The 20943-nt window shown below is 43.3% G+C and overlaps 1 protein-coding gene across 1 annotated transcript in view; it reads right to left on the bottom strand.

The window, feature by feature from the left end:
- Positions 1 to 20943, bottom strand: part of PELP1 (proline, glutamate and leucine rich protein 1) — a gene marked incomplete in the record, with an annotated part of 1137423 nt that overhangs the window by 660652 nt on the left and 455828 nt on the right. The window contains 1 exon segment of the mRNA XM_044076299.1: positions 8514 to 8602. Coding sequence (XP_043932234.1) covers positions 8514 to 8602 — 89 coding nt within the window.

Genomic DNA, 20943 nt, shown 5'->3' with positions numbered 1-20943 from the left:
CCCATGGATGCTGTGTTCTTGGCTTTGGAGAGTGTGACTTACCTGTGCAGCTGTGATTACAGGAACATTGCATTCTTTGGGTATAGAGATGGGCCCTTTAGGGGGTGAGAGGGGGGTAAAGTTAGCACTGAGCCTATCTGCCAGGATGGTGGCAATATCAGCTGGGTCTGTATATTTAGTGCCATTGTGGTGTAACTCAGAGCAGATCTGAGTGTTGCCATTGAGATTCTTGACATAGCTATAGAATGCTTTGTGGTTGGTCTTTAGAATCAGTGGCAGTTTTGTTTTCAGAACTAGCTTTGGAGGATTTTATCAGGGATCGCCAGTTGCTTACTGAGGCTGACCAGGGAGCTCCTCCACTCATGGAATTTTTATTCTTTTTGCAACAGTTTCTTCCTTCTGTTGTACAGTTTTGTTCATGGCAGGGGACAACCAGATTGGCTTTCCTTTCTTGGAGGATAGCGTCTTGGTTCTGTTTGGGATAGCACGATCCATGCACTCGTGTAATTACTTATAAAGTGCAATTGTGTAGGATCCAAGCAGTCGTAACTGTATTGTCCATCTGCATGGGTGTCATGACGTTCACCACTTCTGTCTTAAGAAGCATGACGTTGGCTTTGGAGAAATTTTTTACCGTGGTTTCCTTAATGGGGGGTGGGGGCAGGATGTGGATATCTAGGGTGATTAACTTATGGTCGGATCGGACCAATGAGGCGTTGACTTCAGGTGTGGAACACCGGTCACTCATGCTGATAATGACTAGATCTAGGAGATTTGTTGCCCCTGGTGGGGGTGTGGATAAGTTGATCCAGGGCATTGGAGTTTATGAATTCCAGAAAGCGTTGAGCGAAGGAGTTGGTACACGAGTAGTTTTCCCAGTTAATGGTGGGGTAGTTGAAATCGCCCATTATTAGGGTGTTTGGTTGAACCCTAATATTTTCCAGTACATCAAGAAAAGAGGAGTGGGAATCCTGGGGCATGGTAGGGGGTCTGTAGCAAGCTACAATTTGGATTGCAGTTTTGCCCAGAGTTAGTTGCACTTGGACAACCTCGGATGCATTATGCTGAGCAACTAGCCTGGAGGTGAGGATATCCTTAATGAATATGGACACACCTCCACCTTTGGTGTTCCAGTCCAGGTTACATGGCCGAAAAGTGTGGTATGAGTTATAGCCTGGTAGTGAAGGGGTGCTCTCTGGAGCCTTGAGAACCAGGTCTTGGTCACTACACAGATATCGATATTCTCCATTTTAAGGAGTGCCTAGAGCGAGTGCATTTTGAGATGTAGACTTCTAGCACGGAGTAGCATCACCCTCAGTTTTTGCTTGCCTGTTCCTGTTACGGTGGTGAATTTGTCATTTGAACCTTGCCTAAAGGCACTATAGGGGCGGCAAGAACCTTAGCCAGTATCCGGAATCCCAGGGGTGATAGGTGCAGGCCATCTCTGGCAAAGCATCATGGTCTGTCGACCATGTCATCAGAGGCAGACAGATACTGGATCCCTTTAGAATGACACCAGAAGCTTAGCCAATTGTTGAAGTCAATCATTTTGTCCTTATACTGCAGTATCATTCTGGATGATGGCAGAATGGCAGAATGCTACTCAGGGCTAGGGTCATACCTGCCTGGGCTACAAGATCGGAGAGCTCTTCCATATCTCTTTTCATGTAGTCCAGGGAGGTACGTCTCAGGTTTACACCAACATGGACAATGACAGAGTCATATCTGTACTTGTTGTGGAGTGACCTGAATGTGGGGGTTCTGTAGCGGCTCCTGGCACCAGACAGGCAGCTGACAGTAACCTTCTCCTTGTTTAGTCTGGTGATTGGGACATCAGTGTGCCTGAGTATAGAGTCACCTATGACTAGTGTGCTATGTACGTTGTTTTGCCTTACTGGCTGTGGTTGAGTGGCACACTGAGTCTGCGGGCTATGTGTTGTTTGTGTTGTGTTGGGGGGTGGAGGTTGCTTGCATTTCTGCTTTGGAGGTCTCTGTTGCTTGAGCAGATTATTATTGAGAGCCTCCGCAAATGTTTTTGCTTGTATATGTGGATTTTGGTGGTATAGATTTAGTGAGACTATGTGAGGAGTGTGGTGTGGTGAAAGTGTTTACCTTCTCCTCTTGACTGTCAAGTTCAGTCTTGGTTGGAGAGAGCTTTTTCTCCAGTTTGTCTTGATAAGTGCATCTCTCACAGGTTGTAGTTGTTGGGTGGTAGGAGGAGAGGGTTGTGTGTGTACATGAGGCAATGTCTACATTGCCTCAAGATGCCCAGATTCATCAGATAGACAGGAGAGAACACTGGGAGTTGACCCTTGGACATGCCTGAATAAAAAAATATTTTCCTCTAGATTAGTGAGGAAAGTGAGTACAAGAGCTGTTTTTCTCTAAGCAAGTGAGGAAAGTAAGTACCAAAGCTGTTTTCCTCTAGGTAATGAGGAAGGCTGAGTGATGTAGTAATTAGTAGCTTATTTAGTGCTTACAACAAGTTCTGAACAAGTGCCGATCACGAATAAGCAAATTCAAGTGCTAAAACCAAGAATCTGTATCTGGACTAAACTAGTGGGATTTTTTTCCTCTGGAATGGGTGACAAACGACCAGGTTTTAAGAAATGTAAGGTCTTGTGGCCACAAAATTCCTTTATCAGATGCACACGATTTGTATGTTTACTGTTTAGGCCTGGGCCATTTGAATGCATCTTGTGAAATATGCAAGGCCTTTAATCCTCAGGCCTTGGTGGACCGTAAAAAATGAACTTATTTTAAAAAGGTTTACTTCCTCCCACTTTTTCTGAGACAACATATGGGGCTCAAACCCCCTAAGAAAATGGAGGAAAAAAAGAGGCCAAGAAATGTCCTTTGGACCCTTCCAGATCTTATGCAGAGCTCTGCTCCTAATACAGAACTGCTCTTAAGGTATCTAAAAGAAACGACTGGATCCAATTTCATCATATTCGAAGGCGAAACCCTCAGATCCATCAGCTTCTGAATGGATAGGATACATATGGTTCCGAAGAAGCTTCCTTGGACCTGATAAGCTTTAGTCTCTGGATCCCACACCCTCTTGCCTTCCACCACCTTTCTTAGAGAGACATTACCATTCCAGGACCTCTTCAGTTGCTTCCTCTTCTTATTTATCCAGATGTCTGACTGAAGTAGATGTGGATAGAATGATGAGGAAAGTTCTCCTGGCACAAATTCAGATAGTTCTCCCAGCTCCTACCCCATCTGGTTCAGAGACCTTTACCAGTATTACTCCACCTATTTTGGATCCTTCTCCAATCCAACCTTTGGTTTTGGAGCACTTGGATCACAGAATCTCAAAGCTGTCCATGTCAGACCCAAAGATCATTGTATCTTCCACTCTGATACCATCGCTGAGTGTATTCGAGCCAGATGGCTCTTGGAACCATAGTGTCATTGCCTGATCCAAAGTGTTGGAGTCAACTCTTAAGTTGTCAAAGCAGTCTCTGACCCTCGCAGCCTCAGCATTGGACAGCTCAGCTCCAACCCCTGCCTCAAATGGACTGCCTTTGGGTTGGAAGGAACAGACTATCCAGAAGCATGTCTTCTCAGCACCGCCAGCCACGTTCTCTATGGATTATTCTGCATTTGAGGTAATGGAGTTTTCACTGCTCCTAAGAAGGACGACCCCCCCCCCCCCTACAAATCCTTCTTCCCAAACCCATCTGTCTTAGTGTCTTGAGGCTCAACATTCTACTCCACAGGAACAGCCAGTCAAAAGTCTCCAAGCTACCCATATTTATATCTTCTGATTCTTCTCTGGAACATCCACCAAAGTCCACAAGGAGAGAAAGTGCAGAAGGAGGCATTCAGACTCTCCTCAAGAGTCGGTCAAGAAAGATATTGATTATGATGAGGGGGGAAAGGTCCTCAAGATTACCAGCTCACGACATCTCCTTTGGAGAAATCCTGGACATCCTCAAGCAAAGGGGTGGCTGGGTCTACCAATAACCCTTCCCAAGAGGAATCAATATACCCGGAAGCCTCTGGGGCTGGCCCATCTACCTCTTGGGTGACACCATCTGCTGACGAGTTCATTGATCTGCTCTCTCAGTGGGTGTGGAATGAACTCAACTCTGTTGAGTGGATCTCCAAGACAAACGTCAGGATCCTGGCACCACTCAAAGGTAGGAAATTTTAGAGTAAAGAACTACCAGTAGATGTTATGGTTGTAGCAGCAGCCACAAAAAAGGAACTTGCAAAACAGAGTTCCTCTGTTCAGCCTCTTACTGAGGAGTCCAAGGCGCTGGACAAAGTTAGGAAGCATGCACTTGAGGTCACAGAATTATTTGGCACACATCACCAGACTTTAGAGGGATTTGATTACAGAACTCTCCACATCCCTCTCTGGGACCATTACTTCTGAGGCTGAAGCTCTATTGTCTCTCAGCTGGCTACAGTCCACTTCATATCCATCCATGAGGCTCATTTTACATGCAGCTAAAGGTACCTCAAGAGCAGCAGGTTCACACATTTCCATTAGGAGACATGCCTGGATGAGCCTGTGGGACTTCTCTGAGCCCTTCAAGTTGCTCCCTTTGACAGAAGTTGTTTAGCCCCAAGGTTAAAGACATACTATTCAGTTGTGAGCAGGACTGTAAGACCTTGTCTGCAGTGGGCATACATTTTGACTCCTCAAAGAACCTTCTTTAAGAATCAATGAGGTAGTCAAAAAAAAAGAGGTTCAGAAAGTCCCAGGCTCCTATCCACGTGAAGTTAAGAGTTTCCTCCTCTGCCCCTCAGGGAATTAATGGAAGATGCTGCCTGTGCAGCAGAGGAAGCCTGCAGAACCAAGGATCTCGGGACACTTTCTCTGACAGATCCTATTAGTGCTGCTGAAAGGAGGTCCGACTGTCTACCTCTTATGGCATTCGGGGGTTGTCTGTCCCCTGCACCAGACAGTCTGGCTACAGATTACAAAAGATACATAGGTAAACAAGATGCCCGATGTTCCACGCTGTCACAGGAAAGAAGCAGCACAAGAAATAAAAAACCTGCTAGAAAAAAAAAAGTCATCCAAGAGGTCACCCCAGACCAAAAAGAATCCGGAATCTACTAGAGTCTTTTTGGTGCTGAAGAAAACAGGGGACTGGAGACTTATTTTGGATCTCAGCAATCTGAACAAATCAGTTCTGTACACAAAGTTCCAGATAGCGATGGTTCAATCCATTTTGCCTTTCCTGCACAAGGATGACCGGACGTGCTCAGCAGATCTTCATGATGTGTACTATCACATAAAAAAGAACAGATGACCCAGAAGATAGCTACGCTTCCATCTGGGAGCCAGTCATTACCAATTCAGAACTCTACCCTTTGGCCTCATCACAGCCCCCAGGGTGTTCACCAAATGCATGGCAGCTGTAGCAGTCCACTTGAAACTGCAGGGATTCCAGGTGTTTCCTTAGTTAGACAACTGGCTCATAACCACTCAAAACACACATCTACTGATAAACGCACGAGAATAATGTATTCCAGCTGTGCTCTCATCAGGGAATTAGCATCAAACACAACAAATCCCAACTAAAACTATCTCAAGTATTAGAGTTCATAGGGTCTTTGCTCTATACAGTATCACTAACAGCCGCTCTTACCAAGGGTACAGAATTTCAAGTCAAAAACATAGTCCAACTTAAGCTCGACTGATTATCCAAGCCTTGGGGTCAATGTCTGTTATGATAGTTCTAGTTCCATTAGCAAGATACCATACGAGAATTTTTCAATGGATCCTAGCAACTCGGTGGTCTATTCTGCACCAGCCTTTCCAGATCAGAATAACTCAGGCATGCAAAAATAATCTTGTGGTAGATTCATTCAGATCAGATTTTTCAAGGCTGCCCCCTTCATCCTTCTTCAGCTCAAGGCCATAGTGACTATGGATGCTTCCCAAATTGGGGGGAGGGGTACTTCCTGGGAAAGACAGTCTAAGGCACCTGCTCCCCCAAAGAGGCCAACATGCATATCAATGTCCTAGAAATGACAGCAGTACTCCTAGCGTTACAGGCCTTCCAAGACTCTCTTCCTTCTGGGTCTATTGCGATTCAGATGGAAAATACGTCAGTGGTCTGGTAGTCACAAACAAGGAGGAACCAGATATTACCCCTTTTGTTGATAAGCTCTGAGTGTGTGGCAGTGGGCCATCTCATCCTAACAATTTCTGACAGCAACAAACATTCCAGAGAAATCCAATGGGATAGGAGAATAGCTGAGCAGGCCCATTTTATTGCCTCACAAGTTGTCTCTCAATATGAGAGTTACGGAAATTATAATCCACCAATGGGGCCAACCTTGCTGCGACCTCTTTGCAGATCTCCTCAATAACTGCAGCAGGTTCTTTGCCCTGACCTTTCTCACTGGAGGAATCAAAAAGAGACATCCTCCTCCACAATTGTCCCCAGTCTCCTCTATGCTTACCCCCCCAACTCCTTTAAATCCCCAAGCTTTTCCACAAATCATCTTGATTGAAGAGCACAGTCATCCTCATTGCCCCTTACTGGCCTCGCCAGATTTGGTTCCCCTTTCTTTGGCCTCATCTACTTCACCTACCATGGATTTTGGATCCAACTCCAGATGACCTGTCTCACCAGACATGTATTCACCCATACATTTTAGGCCTAAAGTTGACTGCATAGCATGGTTTCTCCACTTCCACTGATAACTAGACAGCCCAGACTCTCCCCTCCCCTGTCGGTCACATTTTGTCTTCCCATAAAGCTTCCACTAGGAAGATTTGCAGAAGTAAATGGAAACGATTTGTTTTTTTTTTGGGGGCACAACAAAAAGACACAGACCCTTTTTCAGCAACAGGACATTTGAGTTTTTGGCTACAATTAATGAAGGGGCTAGCTCCTCGACTATTAAAGTACAACTAGTTGCTATTTCGAACTTTCATGAAGGAGTAAACAATTCCACCTTAGCTTTTTAAAAACTTTGTAAGGCCTTTAACAAGGGGAACCTTTCTTCTTAGACCCCCTTTTAAAGATCCAACTCCAACATGGGATTGCAATTTAGTTGTACAAGCTTTGACTCAATCTCCATTTGAACAGTCAGCAAAGCATGAACTAAAATTTCTAACCTGGAAAATTATCTTTTGAGTAACCCTAACCTCTGTTAGAAGAGGTCTCAACTTCAAGCCCCATCTTCTAAGCCCCCTTATTTAATTTAAAAAAGATAGGGTATCATTACGAACGAACCCATCCTTTCTTCCTTCCTAAGGTGGTGTCACAATCTTATCAGTCAGTCTTTCAGTTTTAGTTCCAAATTTCATGAACAATGGTTAATTCATGTTACACCTGCTTGCTGTTCACACACAGTTAAGTTTGTATTTACATAGAAAGGAAAATTTCAGAAAATCAGATCAATTATTTGTCTCCTTTTTGGAATCAAAATTGGGTAAGCCACTTAGCTTTAGCCAAGTGGCTAACTGATTATATTCCCTTTGTCTACAACAAACTGGGTTCATCTTTGCCAAACTTTAAGAGCTCATTCAACTGGGTCCATGGCACCTTCATCAGTATTTTTATCCAGATCTTCCATGGACGAGGTTTGCGCTGCTGAAACTTGGGCTAATCCCTCATACCTTTACTACTCATGAAACACTGGATGTGGTCTCTAGGGGAAGATAAGCCGTCAACTCAACAGTGCTCAAGAATAACCTTCCTTTGAGTCCACCAGGGATTCAAGTAGCTGGGGACTCTGCCCACTTTTTGAGGAACAAATGAAAATTGACAGGAGATAAGTTATGTACTCACCATGACATTCCATCTGTGTTGTCCATTTTCATTCTTCCTCAGATCCCCTCCCTCCAACCCTCTACTATTTTGTTTGTGACTTCTGGAAGAATGAGAAGATACTAAGCGAGCCAATGTTCCTACCTTTGAGCTCCAGATATTGGTTTCTCATACAATGGTTGCTCCTTAGTTTCTAATTAGCAAAAAGGTCAGCAAACAAGACCTGAGGTATGGAGGAGGATTAGGACATTATTGGTAAAGGGAGGAGCTTGAGAGCTTTCAGTATCCACGAGCTGTAAAAAGGAGCTGAGTTGGACCTGAACCCACTGTCTAGGAAGAATGCAAATGGACAACACAGACGGAAGAATGCAAATGGACAACACAGACGGAACATTATGGTGAATACATAACTTCTGTTTCTGAGCTGTAATGCTGGGAAATTGGTATCAAGCTCAACACTGTCATGGATTAGAAATAGAGCCTACACTCTTTGCAGAGCAAAAATCAAAGAACCAAGTGCTGTGCTGCATCACCTCCTTATCAGATGCCAGACCAAATATTAACAAAGTGTGCATGATATTCTTCTGATGGTGTTCCAAGCCCCCTAAAGGAAGGCCACTAGTATGTTCTCTAAAAGGCTAGCAATGTAAACAGTAGAAAAAAAAATAGAAATTTTAGACAGCATCTCCAATAAAATAACTACAAAGGTACATGCTAGGTCTATTTCTCCACAAATGGAGATTTAGTCAAGAGAAACCAACTTACGCTGTAATCAAGGAAGAAAGAATTTCTAGGCCATCACTGTGGAGTGAAGGTAAAATTAGCATCTTTTGGACTCCTTCCATCAACAGGCTCTAGGGTATGAAAAGTAATTGAGATAATTTCAACATATTAAAACAAAAAGGTGAGCAAGTCTTTTTAAGCACATTTTTACAAAGTACATTTACTAAATTTAACAAGCATACATGATAAAGAAGGTACTCTGAATGGCAGTCCCACAAGATCACATTCAGATTCATGAGACCAGAGTTTGTCAGTTTCTGCACAAAGTGCCCCTCCCCTTCATGTTCACTGGCCAAGTGACTGTCAATCTAGCAATGATTATGCAGCAGAATCTGAAAATGTTTTGTATAAAAAATATGACCATAAACTGGAATGGGCTAACAGATACATTGGGGGGTGGGGGGGCAAATTGTTAAGATAAGTACAAACAGAGGTTGAAGAATTTGTTTTGAGGTTGACCTTATGAAATTTAAATGGTAATGAAGACTTCAGTGCCAGTAATGATGCACATTTTCATCCAGTTAACAGGTACTATTACAGCTGCACTATTTTGAACAGAGATGGAGAAAAAGACATCTTTTCACTTACCTCATTACACTTAAGATATTGGTAATACTAAAGATTAAAATACTTCGTCATCCTAATATGTACATTTTTTATTCAACTGCAATTAAGTGCTAAGAATGTTCACTGAATGCGAACTTGGAATCTGTTGTAAAGTACAACTGTGACCATTTTATGCTGCAGCAACTATTTGTTAAGCTAGACTAGCAGTCTGTCTTGCAGACAGACTTGCTATATAATGGAATCAAGAAATTTAAGTTACATACCTACTGGAATGTTACATTTTGTATATAAATATGATCATAAACTGGAAAGGGGTAATGGATACGTGGCAGAAAAACAAAGACACCTTAACTCTACTGCAATATAAGCAACTCCGTAACCAGGCAAAACGTCTAATAACCAGTGATAAAAAAGCCTGTTATCCTCACCTACAAAGCCAACATAAAAATAATCCCAAAAAAATTCTGGCCCTTATCAACTATTACACCCAGGCTCGCAAAGCAACCCATCCCTGACCCACACAAAACCTCTGCCGTACATGCCACCCTCTTCAATTCCTACTTCATTGACACCATAGCTAACTTAGCACCACCTTTCCTACAGTTACCACCACCAAAACAGCTGATGATCAACCCAGAAAACAATCCTACCCTCAACTCCAACCTAAAATTCTCCCCCATATCCACTGCCATAGTAAAACATGTTTTTACTTAAGCTAAAACCCCGTACTCTAGCCCCTGTGAATCTACCCCCACACTTCCTGCAGCTAAATGCAAACTCTACAGCTTTTCCCAGTCAGCATACTCGTTAACAGATCACTTAAAGAATCCCTAGTCCCAGTCATCTGGGAAAAAGCATTCATTCTCCTCTTACACAAAGGCGGCACAAACACAGACACCACAAACTTTCAACCCACAGCAATTCTCTCACCTCTCTCTAAATCACTGGAAAAATGCATCCATGCCCAACTTTTCAACCACCTGCTTGAAAACCAAATTCTATAATCCACTCAGAATGGTTTAAGACCAGGACACATCACCACTACTGCCCTCCTCTCCTTCCTTGATACAGTTTAATAGGGCACAAGATTCTGGTAAAACAGTCAGTCACTTCTCTTTCTCTCGACTTCGCCAAAGCTTTCAATACCATTTCCCACAAGATCTTCCTCTCTAAACTATCCACCCTCCACATTTCCCCACCTACCCTACAATGGTTCAACAGCTCTCTCCAACAGGCAGCAATCCACCAAATGGCAACAATCTTACTTTCTCTTCCTCAGTACTTCCACAGGGGTACCCCAAGGTTCCATGCTTGGTCCTCTCTTATTTAGCATCTTTATTAACAACTTTCACTCCACTCTCCTGCAATACTCAGTAATCCAGCATGCTGATGACTCTACAATAATATGCACTGCGAATTCCAGCTCTGAAGTCCAGCAAATCTCCCAGAATGTCCTCACCTCTACTGAATCCTGGATGCTTAATCTTGCCCTAAAATCCAAAAAACAAAAATAGTAATTTTTCCCCTAAGAAAACCACTCCTCTAGACAAAAAAACACTTTGCTATACAAGCCCAAGACAATACCACTACAGAAGTTGCCCCACACACTAAATGACTAGGCATTATTATAGATAAACATCTTAAATTTGACCTACACAAATAAAAAAAAAAACGCACCAAAAGCTTGGTATGCTCTACAGGCACCAAGACTTTCTTAGCCTCTCTACTAAACAAACCCTTGCAACTACGTTAATACCCTCTCTCCTTTATGCTGCTCCTCTCCTCACTAATATCCAACATTCTACAAAATCCAAACTTGATAAGTGTTAGAACAGCCAAATTTGTCACCGAGGCCAAATTCTCATCTCACCACTGTAACTCAATGAACCAATTAGGGTGGCTGGAACTCCCCCATCATCTCTCACTCAACTACAGCTCACAAAATAATCTACAGACTCACAGACTGTCCTGCTCTCTCAACTCTATTTGCCAAATACCAACCAAGCAGGCTACTAAGATCTGAAAATCATCTACTTCTAAAAGTAGAAAAGCCCACCTTACCTGCTGGTCATCTCCTCTACCTTCACCGTCGCCAAACTATGAACTCACTTCCACCTTCCATAAGCAACACAGACAGCATCCACCACTTTCAAACACTGAAAAATAATCCCAACTCTTCCTGGCTATATACCTGCTCTATAATCTAACCTCTTCCCCCTCTCCTTACGTGGCAACAAAACTCCCTATGCTTTTTCGCTACTAGTGACCTATATTTTCTGAATATTTATTTTTTTCATCACTTGTTGATACTGGAACAATAATGCTGATTAATATATCTGTTTATACCTCTCTAATTGAACTAATCTGGCAACCAATGAAATTCCTGATTTTATGTATATAGTCTGTATACATTACTGTAATCAAACCAACTATATTCCTGCTTTTATGTATATATTCTGTACATATTACTGTAATCAAACCAACTATATTCCTGCTTTTATGTATATATTCTGTACATACTGTAATCAAACTAACTACATTCCTGTTTTTATGTATACATTCTTTATATATTAATGTAATCACTATGTGTAGCACTGTATCTACTTCTGTACCAATTAATGTTTATTTTTTTCTGTATCTATGTTCTTGTCGGAGCTTTTCTCCCCGTGCCTCCACTGAAAATGGGCTCTTTTAGGCCAAGTGGACTTTCCCAGTAAACAATGCAATAAATAAATAAATACATTTCTTTGGTGTCTGTCCAGACACTGGAAGTGCTGGATTGGTGCCCTCTACAGAATGAAATAAACACCTCACAAGCCTGAGCTACACCCATATGCATCTCTCCCTGCCCTGCAAGAACACTCCAGATCGAATATGTCACAACTTGGTGAAAGAAAAACCTTGTAAAAGAATTAAATAAAAAGGTATGGAAAAAAATGTAACTTGCCTCCTACAGGTGACAGTTTGGAAAGGGAAGGTGGATGGGTCATTCTTGTGTCCAGACAGAGATCAGAGAACTTTAACAGTGTATTAAGTACCTCACTTACATATTTTTCAGGTCCTGTCCAGACGCAAATTCCTGTATAGTCCCAAGCTACCATTGGAGGCATAAGCCAACAAACCATTTAAATGACTGCTCCACAGAAAGCTCTAGTCCTGAAAAATATATTCAAGCTGTAATGCATATCAATGGTGTGAAGTGAAGACTGGTATAAGCCGTTACATTCTCTTCTATTGGTAAGTTATGTAAGAAGGCATTAGACATAGCCAGAGCCTTAAATGAGTGTGCATTCTGTGACATGGCCAAATGATGACCCTGCGGAGGCATAAAAATATAATAAGCATTCTAATATCTACTTAGCCAAAGCGATTTTGGAGATGATCTAGCTAAAGAGAAACTAATCAAAAGTTGATCACCCTTTCTAAAGGTTTTGTGATCTCCAAGTAATATCTTAACTAGTTATGTACATAGGTTCATACTAGGCTATCTGCCCTAGGGCATTTATAAGCCTAGCCAGAATGTGTTTGGCTTTCGCCACCCATTTTAAATTTATTTTGCTATGCCCTTTTTCGAGGTTAGTATACTGTGCCTCTGTCTGAAAGTGACACAAAAGTGATACCCGGGGTAAACCTACGATCTCCCATCCAACTCATCAAGATTCCTCTTGAAGAGAGTCAATGAGGGACTCTGCCTAACCTGGACTAGGATTTTATTCCAGAGTGAAAGGAGCCTCTGGGTTATGAATCTGTCCCTCCAGCATGTCCTATTTATTTCAGTGCTGAGGTTCGAGTCTCTCGAGCGCGTAGCTCGATGGGATTTGGATTTTCTGAGGTGCAGCATGTCCATTAATTCCGGGTTGGACATGGCTTTATACGTCAGGCACAGATCACCTCTGAACAGGCGGTATGCCACTGAGTAGAGCTGGAGATTCTTTAACCGGGCAGCAATATGGCATCTGTTTGAGCCCTTTGATCCTCTTGGTGAGGTACTTTTGGGGTCTTTCCAGTTGCTGCAGGTGTCTGGTAAGGTACATCCCAAAAGGGGCATTGTACTCAATTATGGGCTTTATGAGGGATGAGTAAAGAGGCACGATTACCTCCCCCATACCTCCCCTGATCTAGATGTGAATCCCTTCATGATTAGGTGGGCTATATAAAATGTTTTTCTAACCACTTTGGCCACGTGGTTGTCAAATGAGAGATTGCTATCAACTTGGGTCCCCAGGTCCCTAATTACTTCTTCTGTACTTAATGGATTACTGCCTATGTGGTAATTTGTGGGCACTTTGTTTCTGCCAAAGGGGATGACTATACACTTTTTGGCATTTAGCTTGAGGCCATGGCTCTGGCACCAATTGGATGTTTCTATGAGGCCCTTTTGGAGGATGCTTGTGTCGGCTGGAGAGTCGATTATGGCACCCAGTTTGCAGTCATCTGCGAACGTGGTCAGCCACAGTCCTTCCGTGTTGGCCTGTACCTCCGAGAAATATGTACCGAACAAGAGAGGTCCCAGGACTGAGCCTTGTGGGACACCACTTGTAACTGGTTTGGAGTCTGACATGGCTCCAGCAATTCTAACCATGTGGGTTCTGTCCTTGAGCCAGTTTGCAATCCATCTAGTGACATAGGGGTTTATATATAAGCTGGTGAGCTTATCTATAATGCCAGAGGGGGGTATTGTATCGAAGGCTTTTCCGAGGTCCAGGTAGGCTGTGTGGACCACCTTCCCCTCGTCAATCGCCTTGGTGACTGTTTCAAAGAAATCAACCAGGTTTAAGAGGCAGGACCTGCCCTTAAAGCCGAACTGGGTGGGATCCAGTGTCTGTAGGTCCCCAATATCTTTATTTATGAGGTCCATGATGATCCTTTCCATAGCTTTGCAGACCAAGCTAGTCAGGCTTATGGGGCGATAGTTTCCAGGATCCGTTGAGGAACCACCTTTATGGAGAGGGACCACTGTTGCTGTACGCCACTCTTTGGGCACATATCCTGTAGTAAGGCTGAGATTGAACAGTAGTTTTATGTTTGGGTTTAGCTCTTCTTGGAGTTCATGTAGGATGCAGCCCGGGACATCGTCTGGTCCCATTGATGCTGTGTTTTTTGCTTTGGAGAGGGCGGCTCTTACCTGAGCATCTGAGATGTGAGGGGGGCAGCACTCTGCTGGGATAGATATTTTCCCTTTTGGTGGGGAGGGGGGGGGGGGAGTTTGCGCTGGACCTGTCAGCTAGGATGTTGGCAATGTCTGTGGGTTCAGTGTATTTTTTGTCATTTTGGACTAATTCTGAGCATATCTGGGAATTACCACCCAGGTTCCTAACATAACTAGAGAAAGCCTTGTGATTATCCTTAGTGTCCTGTGCAATTTTTCTCTCGAAGCTGCCCTTAGACAATTTTATGAGTGCCCGTAGTTTTTTGCTAATACTGATCAGTGATGCCTTCCCTTTTTGGGATTTTGCTCTATCATTTAGTAGCTTCCTCCTTCTATTGTATAGCTTGTTTATGGCTGGGGTCCACCAGACAGGATGTCTGCCTTTGGAGGATTGGGTCTTGGCTTTATTTGGGATCGCATGATCCATGCATTCCTGAAGGTGTTCATAGAATGCGTTTATAAAGGATTCTGCGGTCTGGGCCGTATTTTCCACAGGCCCGGGGGCTTTGAATGATTCCACCTCGGTTTTGAGGAGTGTGAAATTTGCTTTAGAGAGGTTTTTCACTGTGGTTTTCTGGGCAGGGGGTGGGGTCGGGATGTGAATATCCAGTGAGATTAGTTTATGGTCTGATCTTACCAGTGAGGGATACACTTCTGGTCTGGAGCATAGAGTCCCCATGTTAGTGATGATCAAGTCCAGTATGTTTTTCCCCTCTTGTGGGAGTGGTAACAAGTTGTTCCATAGCATTTGAGTTTATAAATCCTAGGAACTTTTGGGCTAGGGTGTTGGAGCTAGAGTAATGCTCCCAGTCTATGTTTGGGTAGTTGAAGTCACCCGATATAATTGTTTGGAGAGACCTTCATATTTTCCAGTGTTCTCAGGAAGGCCGAGTGAGGTTCCTGGGTTTGGGAGGGTGGTCTGTAGCAGGCTAAACTGGAAGGCAGTTTTACCCACTGTTAGTTGCACATGGATAGTCTCTGATGCTTCGTGCTTTGCCACCAACCTGGAGGTGTGGGTGTCTTTGATGAATATCGATACTCCCCCTCCTTTTGTGGTTCGGTCCAAGTTTTGGGGCCGAAAAGCATGGTATGAGGTATAACCTGGTAGTGCTGGGGTGCTCTCGGGAGTCCTGAACCAGGTTTCTGTTACTGCACAGATATCAATGTTCGCCATGCTAAGGAGAGTTTTGAGTGCATGCATCTTGAGGTTTAGACTTCTGGCGTTGAGTAGCATTACTCTTAGTTTCTTATCCCTTGTGATACCTATGGAGGTGGGTTTGTCTTTTGAGCCTTGCCTAAAAAAGTCACTATGGGGGTAGCAAGAGCCTTTGCCAATATCTGAAAGCCCAGGGGTGACAGGTGCAAGCCATCCCTAGCGAAGCATCGTGGTTTGTCGAGCATATCATCCCAAGCTAACAGGCATTGGATCCCCTTTGAATGACACCAGTACTTAAGCCAATTGTTGAAATTGATCATCTTGTCTTCATATTGTGGCATCATTCTTGGTGAGGGTAAGATGCTACTCAAGGTCAGGGTCATACCGGCCAGGGCTACATGCTCAGAGAGCTCCTTTATGTCTCTTTTCATGTAGTCCAGGGAGGTACGTCTCAGGTCATTCAAACCAGCATGGACAATGACTGAGTCATATTTGTACTTGCCTTGGAGTGACCCGAGTGCTTGTGTTATGTGGCGGATCCTAGCGCCCGACAGGCTGCTCACCGTAACCCTCTCCTTGTTCAGCCTGGTGAGCGGGACGTCAGTGTGCCTGACGATAGAGTCACCTATTACAAGTGTATCAGGTGTGTTGTTTAGTCTTAAGGGCTATGACTGTTCGGCACACTGGCTTTGTGAGATATGTGTTGCACGTGTTTTGTTTTGGGGTAGCGGTTGCTTGGGTGTCTGCTTTGGAGGTCTCTGCTGCTTAGGCAGATCTTTATTTAGAGCCTCCGAGTATGTTTTTGTGTGATTATGTGTTTGGTTTGCTGTTGTGGTAGGTCTATGTGAGACTGGAATTGTAGTGAGTGTGGTTTCCTTCTCCTCCTGACTGGTTATACCAGTACTGAGTTGAGAGAGCTTAGCCTCCAGTTTGGCTATATGGTTGCATCTCTCACGTGTTGGAATTTGTTGGGAGGAGGAGAGGGTTGTCTGTGTACATGAGGCAGTTGTAACATTGCCTCAAGATTCCCCAGCTGGACCGGAGAGGAGATTGACAACTGACCTTTGGACATGCATTTGGACAATAAAGGAGATACTGCCTTCTGTTAGTGTGTTTGTAGAAAAAAACCCAGCAAATGAATAAATTAATTCAGACTATTCTGAGTGGCCAATTTAAGGATAAAGGTAGGTTTGGTCCTCACAGAAACCCAGTCAGGATGAAAGTCGATATAGGGATATTATGAAAGTGCATGAAGCTCTGATACTGTCTGGCTGAAGTGACCGCAACCATCAGTGCTATCTTTCAAGACAGGAACTTAAGCATAAGGCTTCGTTTCCCTTCAAATGATGATTTTGTTAGACTCGCCATTAGAAAAATCAAATTTCATACAGAGGCATCTTTCAGAAAAAGAGGTCTAGAGTGAAAGATGCCTTTAAGAAAGGTCTTACATAATCTGTGTGAGGTTAGAAAAGAAAGTTGGAACCCATCATGAAAAGAAACAATGTGCTAAATGCACTTTAATGGAAGAAAAACTAGTACCTTTGCTGTAAAGTTCTGATAAAAAGGACACAAACTGTTAAAGGGCAGCTGATGCAGGTAGTAAATTCTTATTTTAGGCTCAAAATGAAAATTCCTTCCACCTTCCTTTACAAATCCTCATAGGAGACTTCTGAAAAGCCTCAAGTTCAATCACATCAGAAGAACAAATAGTTTCTGGCCATTACAGGAACTGGAGAAACCATGCAATTAAATAAAAGGACTGAATGACTAGGTTAAGATGCTTGGAGGGGGTGATTCAGCAAAGATGGGCTCTGCGAAATAAGAAACTGATTCATTATCTACTTCAGGTGAGGCCACATTAAGGCTAACCAAACCTGGCAGGGCCAGAAGGGAGTTATGAGAATGATCCTTGACCTTCCTGAAGAAATCTAACTGTAGAATTGAGGGCATTTGGTGTTGAATGGTGAAGCAAAAAGATTGCAGCAAGGCCATCCCCACTTCCTGAATATGCTGCATGCTACTTTGTTGAGACTATATCAGTAATCTATCTGCTTTGGGTAATCCAGGTATGAGTTGCTATCAGGAAGCTTTGTGCTTACACAGCCCACTCCCATCTCTCGTTGTTGTCTGCACATACAGTAGGAGCAAATTCTTACTTCCTTGTTTATGTACCATCCAACTGCTATACTGTCTGATTATAAGGCAACTGCACCTTGAGGGAGCAAATCCTGAAAGGCCTACGGTGTTAGGAGGAACACCCTCATCTTTTACACACTGATGTGCAGCAGGTCCTCTTCTGGGGTCTACCAACCATGAACCATCTTGTCTCAAGTAGTCCCCCCCACCATTGGACTAATGTGGTCATGGTTACTGTTGCACTCTGCAGTGGACTGATGAATGGTACTCCCTTTGAAAAGTTTCAAGGGTTCATCCACCAGTTCCAGCTCCTTCTGCACGCTTGTGAAAATTTGATCTTGTGATCCATGGATTGCCACAACTGATCGTACTGTGTTTGAAGACTCCATTGTAAAATTCTCATGTTAAGACTGGCATGGGAAACCATCTGTACAGAAGCAGCCATCAGGACCAACACCTTCAGAATGACAGTGGCTAATGGTTGCCTGTCCTGTAGCAAGTCCTTGACTTCAGAGATTACTGATGAAATTGTTTCCTGAGGTAGCATGGCCAGCTGATTGTGACCAGCCAGTAACATATGAATGTCAAGTCCTAGGAAGGTTTCAGTTGAAATTTGGCAATATTCAGTGTGATCCCCCCAAACAAACATGTCTTAAGTAAACACTTGCGAGGATAAGCGTTTCCATAATGGGTTCTGCCAGGAGCCAACCATTCACGTAAATAAAATGATCTGCATTCCCAGATATCGCTTTTGAGCTGTGATAAGGGCCCTCTTTTCGCCCTACCTAGTATGGTTTCCCAGTTGTGCAGTAAGCCTGAATGGCAGGGTGCAAAACTGGCCCAAAACAAACCCCTAAGAGTCAACCCAGCAAGTCAGGGATTTGGGGACACATGTAGACAATCTAACCTTTGATTATCACGTGTCTGCAGTAGTGAGGAAATCATTGCAAGTTGCATAACATAGAAAAGTTACGGCATCGAGGTCCAAGGTCATTCAAATGTATTTGGCATTCATCACACCTATCATCCGATATGTACCTAACCAAAAACATCCAATTGGAACATCCACAGAGGTTCTTCACTAAAAGAATACAGACCACAAATAACATGTCTTGTGCGGATCCCCCTCAAAGTCTTATCCTTGTATTCAGTTTACTACAGGCTGTTGAGAGGAGAACTATACCTGGCACACAAGGCATTGTTGGACTCCACCCTGATGATAACCTCCTGCATATACACAAAACCACCACCACAAGAACTGCCCATTCTAAAGACTTAAACCTCGTCAATGATACAAATAGCACCTGCTGGAGAGAAAGGTACGAGTCCCAGAGACTACCCTCTTTTCCGGTACAGGTTCCCCATACATGTAAAACAGACTTCCTCCCTAACCCAATTCAAGTATAACATGGCCAACTGGATGGGGAAGAGGAAATTCATCCCTGGTGTGGCACCTCTCTCTAATGGACACAGGCAGAGCCTCTAAATGGTCAAGTTCTTCCTTAATTATTCCTTAACCCTAAAAAAAAAACCCTCTTCCATTCAAAAAATGTCACTTTTGATATATATCCATTCAAGATGCATTCAACAGATAATACAATTACTGAAAGTACAGCACACAAAACTGCTTGGAGTCATTATTGATAACCATCTACTTCTCTATAAAACCAAACACTACCTAAGCACTTCCACTAAACTCACCATGGCTAAAACTTTTTGCTTCACTCCCTATTTTATGGTGCCACTATTCTTACCAACTTACCATTCTCTATTAAATCCAAATTGGAACAGTGTTACAACAAAGTGGCAAGGTTTGCCACTAACTCTGAATACCATATGCACACAACACACCACTGTAGATCACTACAACACCTTAATTGGCTTGAATTCCCCAACCAACTCTACCACATCCAACTACTAACCATGCACAAGTTAATCTATAAACCCATTGCCTTGTCCAGCTCTGAGCAACTTAGTCAAAACCTTCCAGACAAACAGAAGCCTAAGATCAGAGGAGAAAAAAATGCTAACCATATAAAAACCCTCAAAAAAGAAAGGACAGTGTCAATACTTGTACTCTGTCACAAAATTATGGAATTCTTTCCCCTTAGCTACTAGATCAATTCCTAACCTAGCAGTTTTCAAAACACTGTTAAAACAGTATCTAAATAACACATGGCTGTGCGCTTACACTGCTCCAGGTTAATGTCACTTTTACTATACCTGTTATGCTCAACTCCCTCACCTGTTTTTCATCCTCTACAACTTGATACTAACTTGTTCTTAAACTTTCCCCTTACTCATCATTTCCTTTGGGGGGGGGGCATTATATTGAACTATTTCACTTGCTTACTTATAGTGATGTGATATGTTTATTCTTTATCACATATTTGTAAAGAATAGTTGTGTAAAATCTTACCATAACCATAGATGTCCTCTCTTCCATGTTGCAGTATTCTTGTGGGATTTCTTGGCCTCAGGCGACTCGTACGTCGGCTATTATACAAAAGCTTCAGCTTGGCTGTTGCAGCTGTGTGGGATGTCACATGCAAGGCCATAAACCAGGGGCATTAAATGTGATGTCTGCATGCACAATCTTCAGAACTTGATGCTCAGCAGGTGGAGTAGAAACCCCAGCAGGAGAAGATGCCAGTGCTGTCAGGTATGGGACCCTGGGGTCCTTCTGTAGGATAGATAGGTCCAGGGAGATGCTGGGATGAAAGGAGAATGATGAGGGGGTTATTGGTGGGTGGGAAGGAATACTGCAACATGGAAGAGAAGGACATCTATGGTTATGGTAAGATTTTACACAACTATTCTACGTCCTTCTATTCCTATGTTGCAATATTGTTGTTGTGGGAGAGTACCACAGTTTAGTTGGATGAGAGGGTGGAGGATGCAGAACAGGATTCTACAAAGCCCTGTAGGACTGCCCTGGCAAATCCTGCACATGCTCTGGAGACTTGGTCTAGCTTGTAATGTTTGGTGAAAGTGTGGACAGTGGACCATGTGGCTGCTTCCATAATGGAAGCAGTGTCCAGACCTTTTAGGAAAGCCTTGGAGGTGGCCATTTTCCTTGTGGAATGGGCCTTTACTCCCACTGGGTTTTTTTTTTCCCATGGTGGGAGTAGAAAAGACAGATGGCTTTCCTGATCCAACATGTGATGGTTTGTTTGGAGTCTGCCTTGCCCAATGCTCTGGGATGGAAGGAAAAAAGTTATGTACTCACCATAAAGTTCCATCTGAGTAGATGTACTTCATTTGTCTTCAACCTGTGGGGTTACGGATCCGTATCGGATCCAAGTCGGCAACTTTACTAGCATCAGCTCCGAGCTCCAAACTCCTCACCTTACCCATAATACACCTCCACTGCCTTCCATCCCCAAATTGAGTTTGCTGAACCT

Source organism: Protopterus annectens, chromosome 7.part0 (assembly GCF_019279795.1).
Source record: "Protopterus annectens isolate FY-2018-M chromosome 7.part0, PAN1.0, whole genome shotgun sequence".
Taxonomy (NCBI): Eukaryota; Metazoa; Chordata; order Ceratodontiformes; family Protopteridae; genus Protopterus; species Protopterus annectens.
Note: the sequence above shows the minus strand (reverse complement) of the source record. Positions and strands in the feature narration are given on the sequence as shown.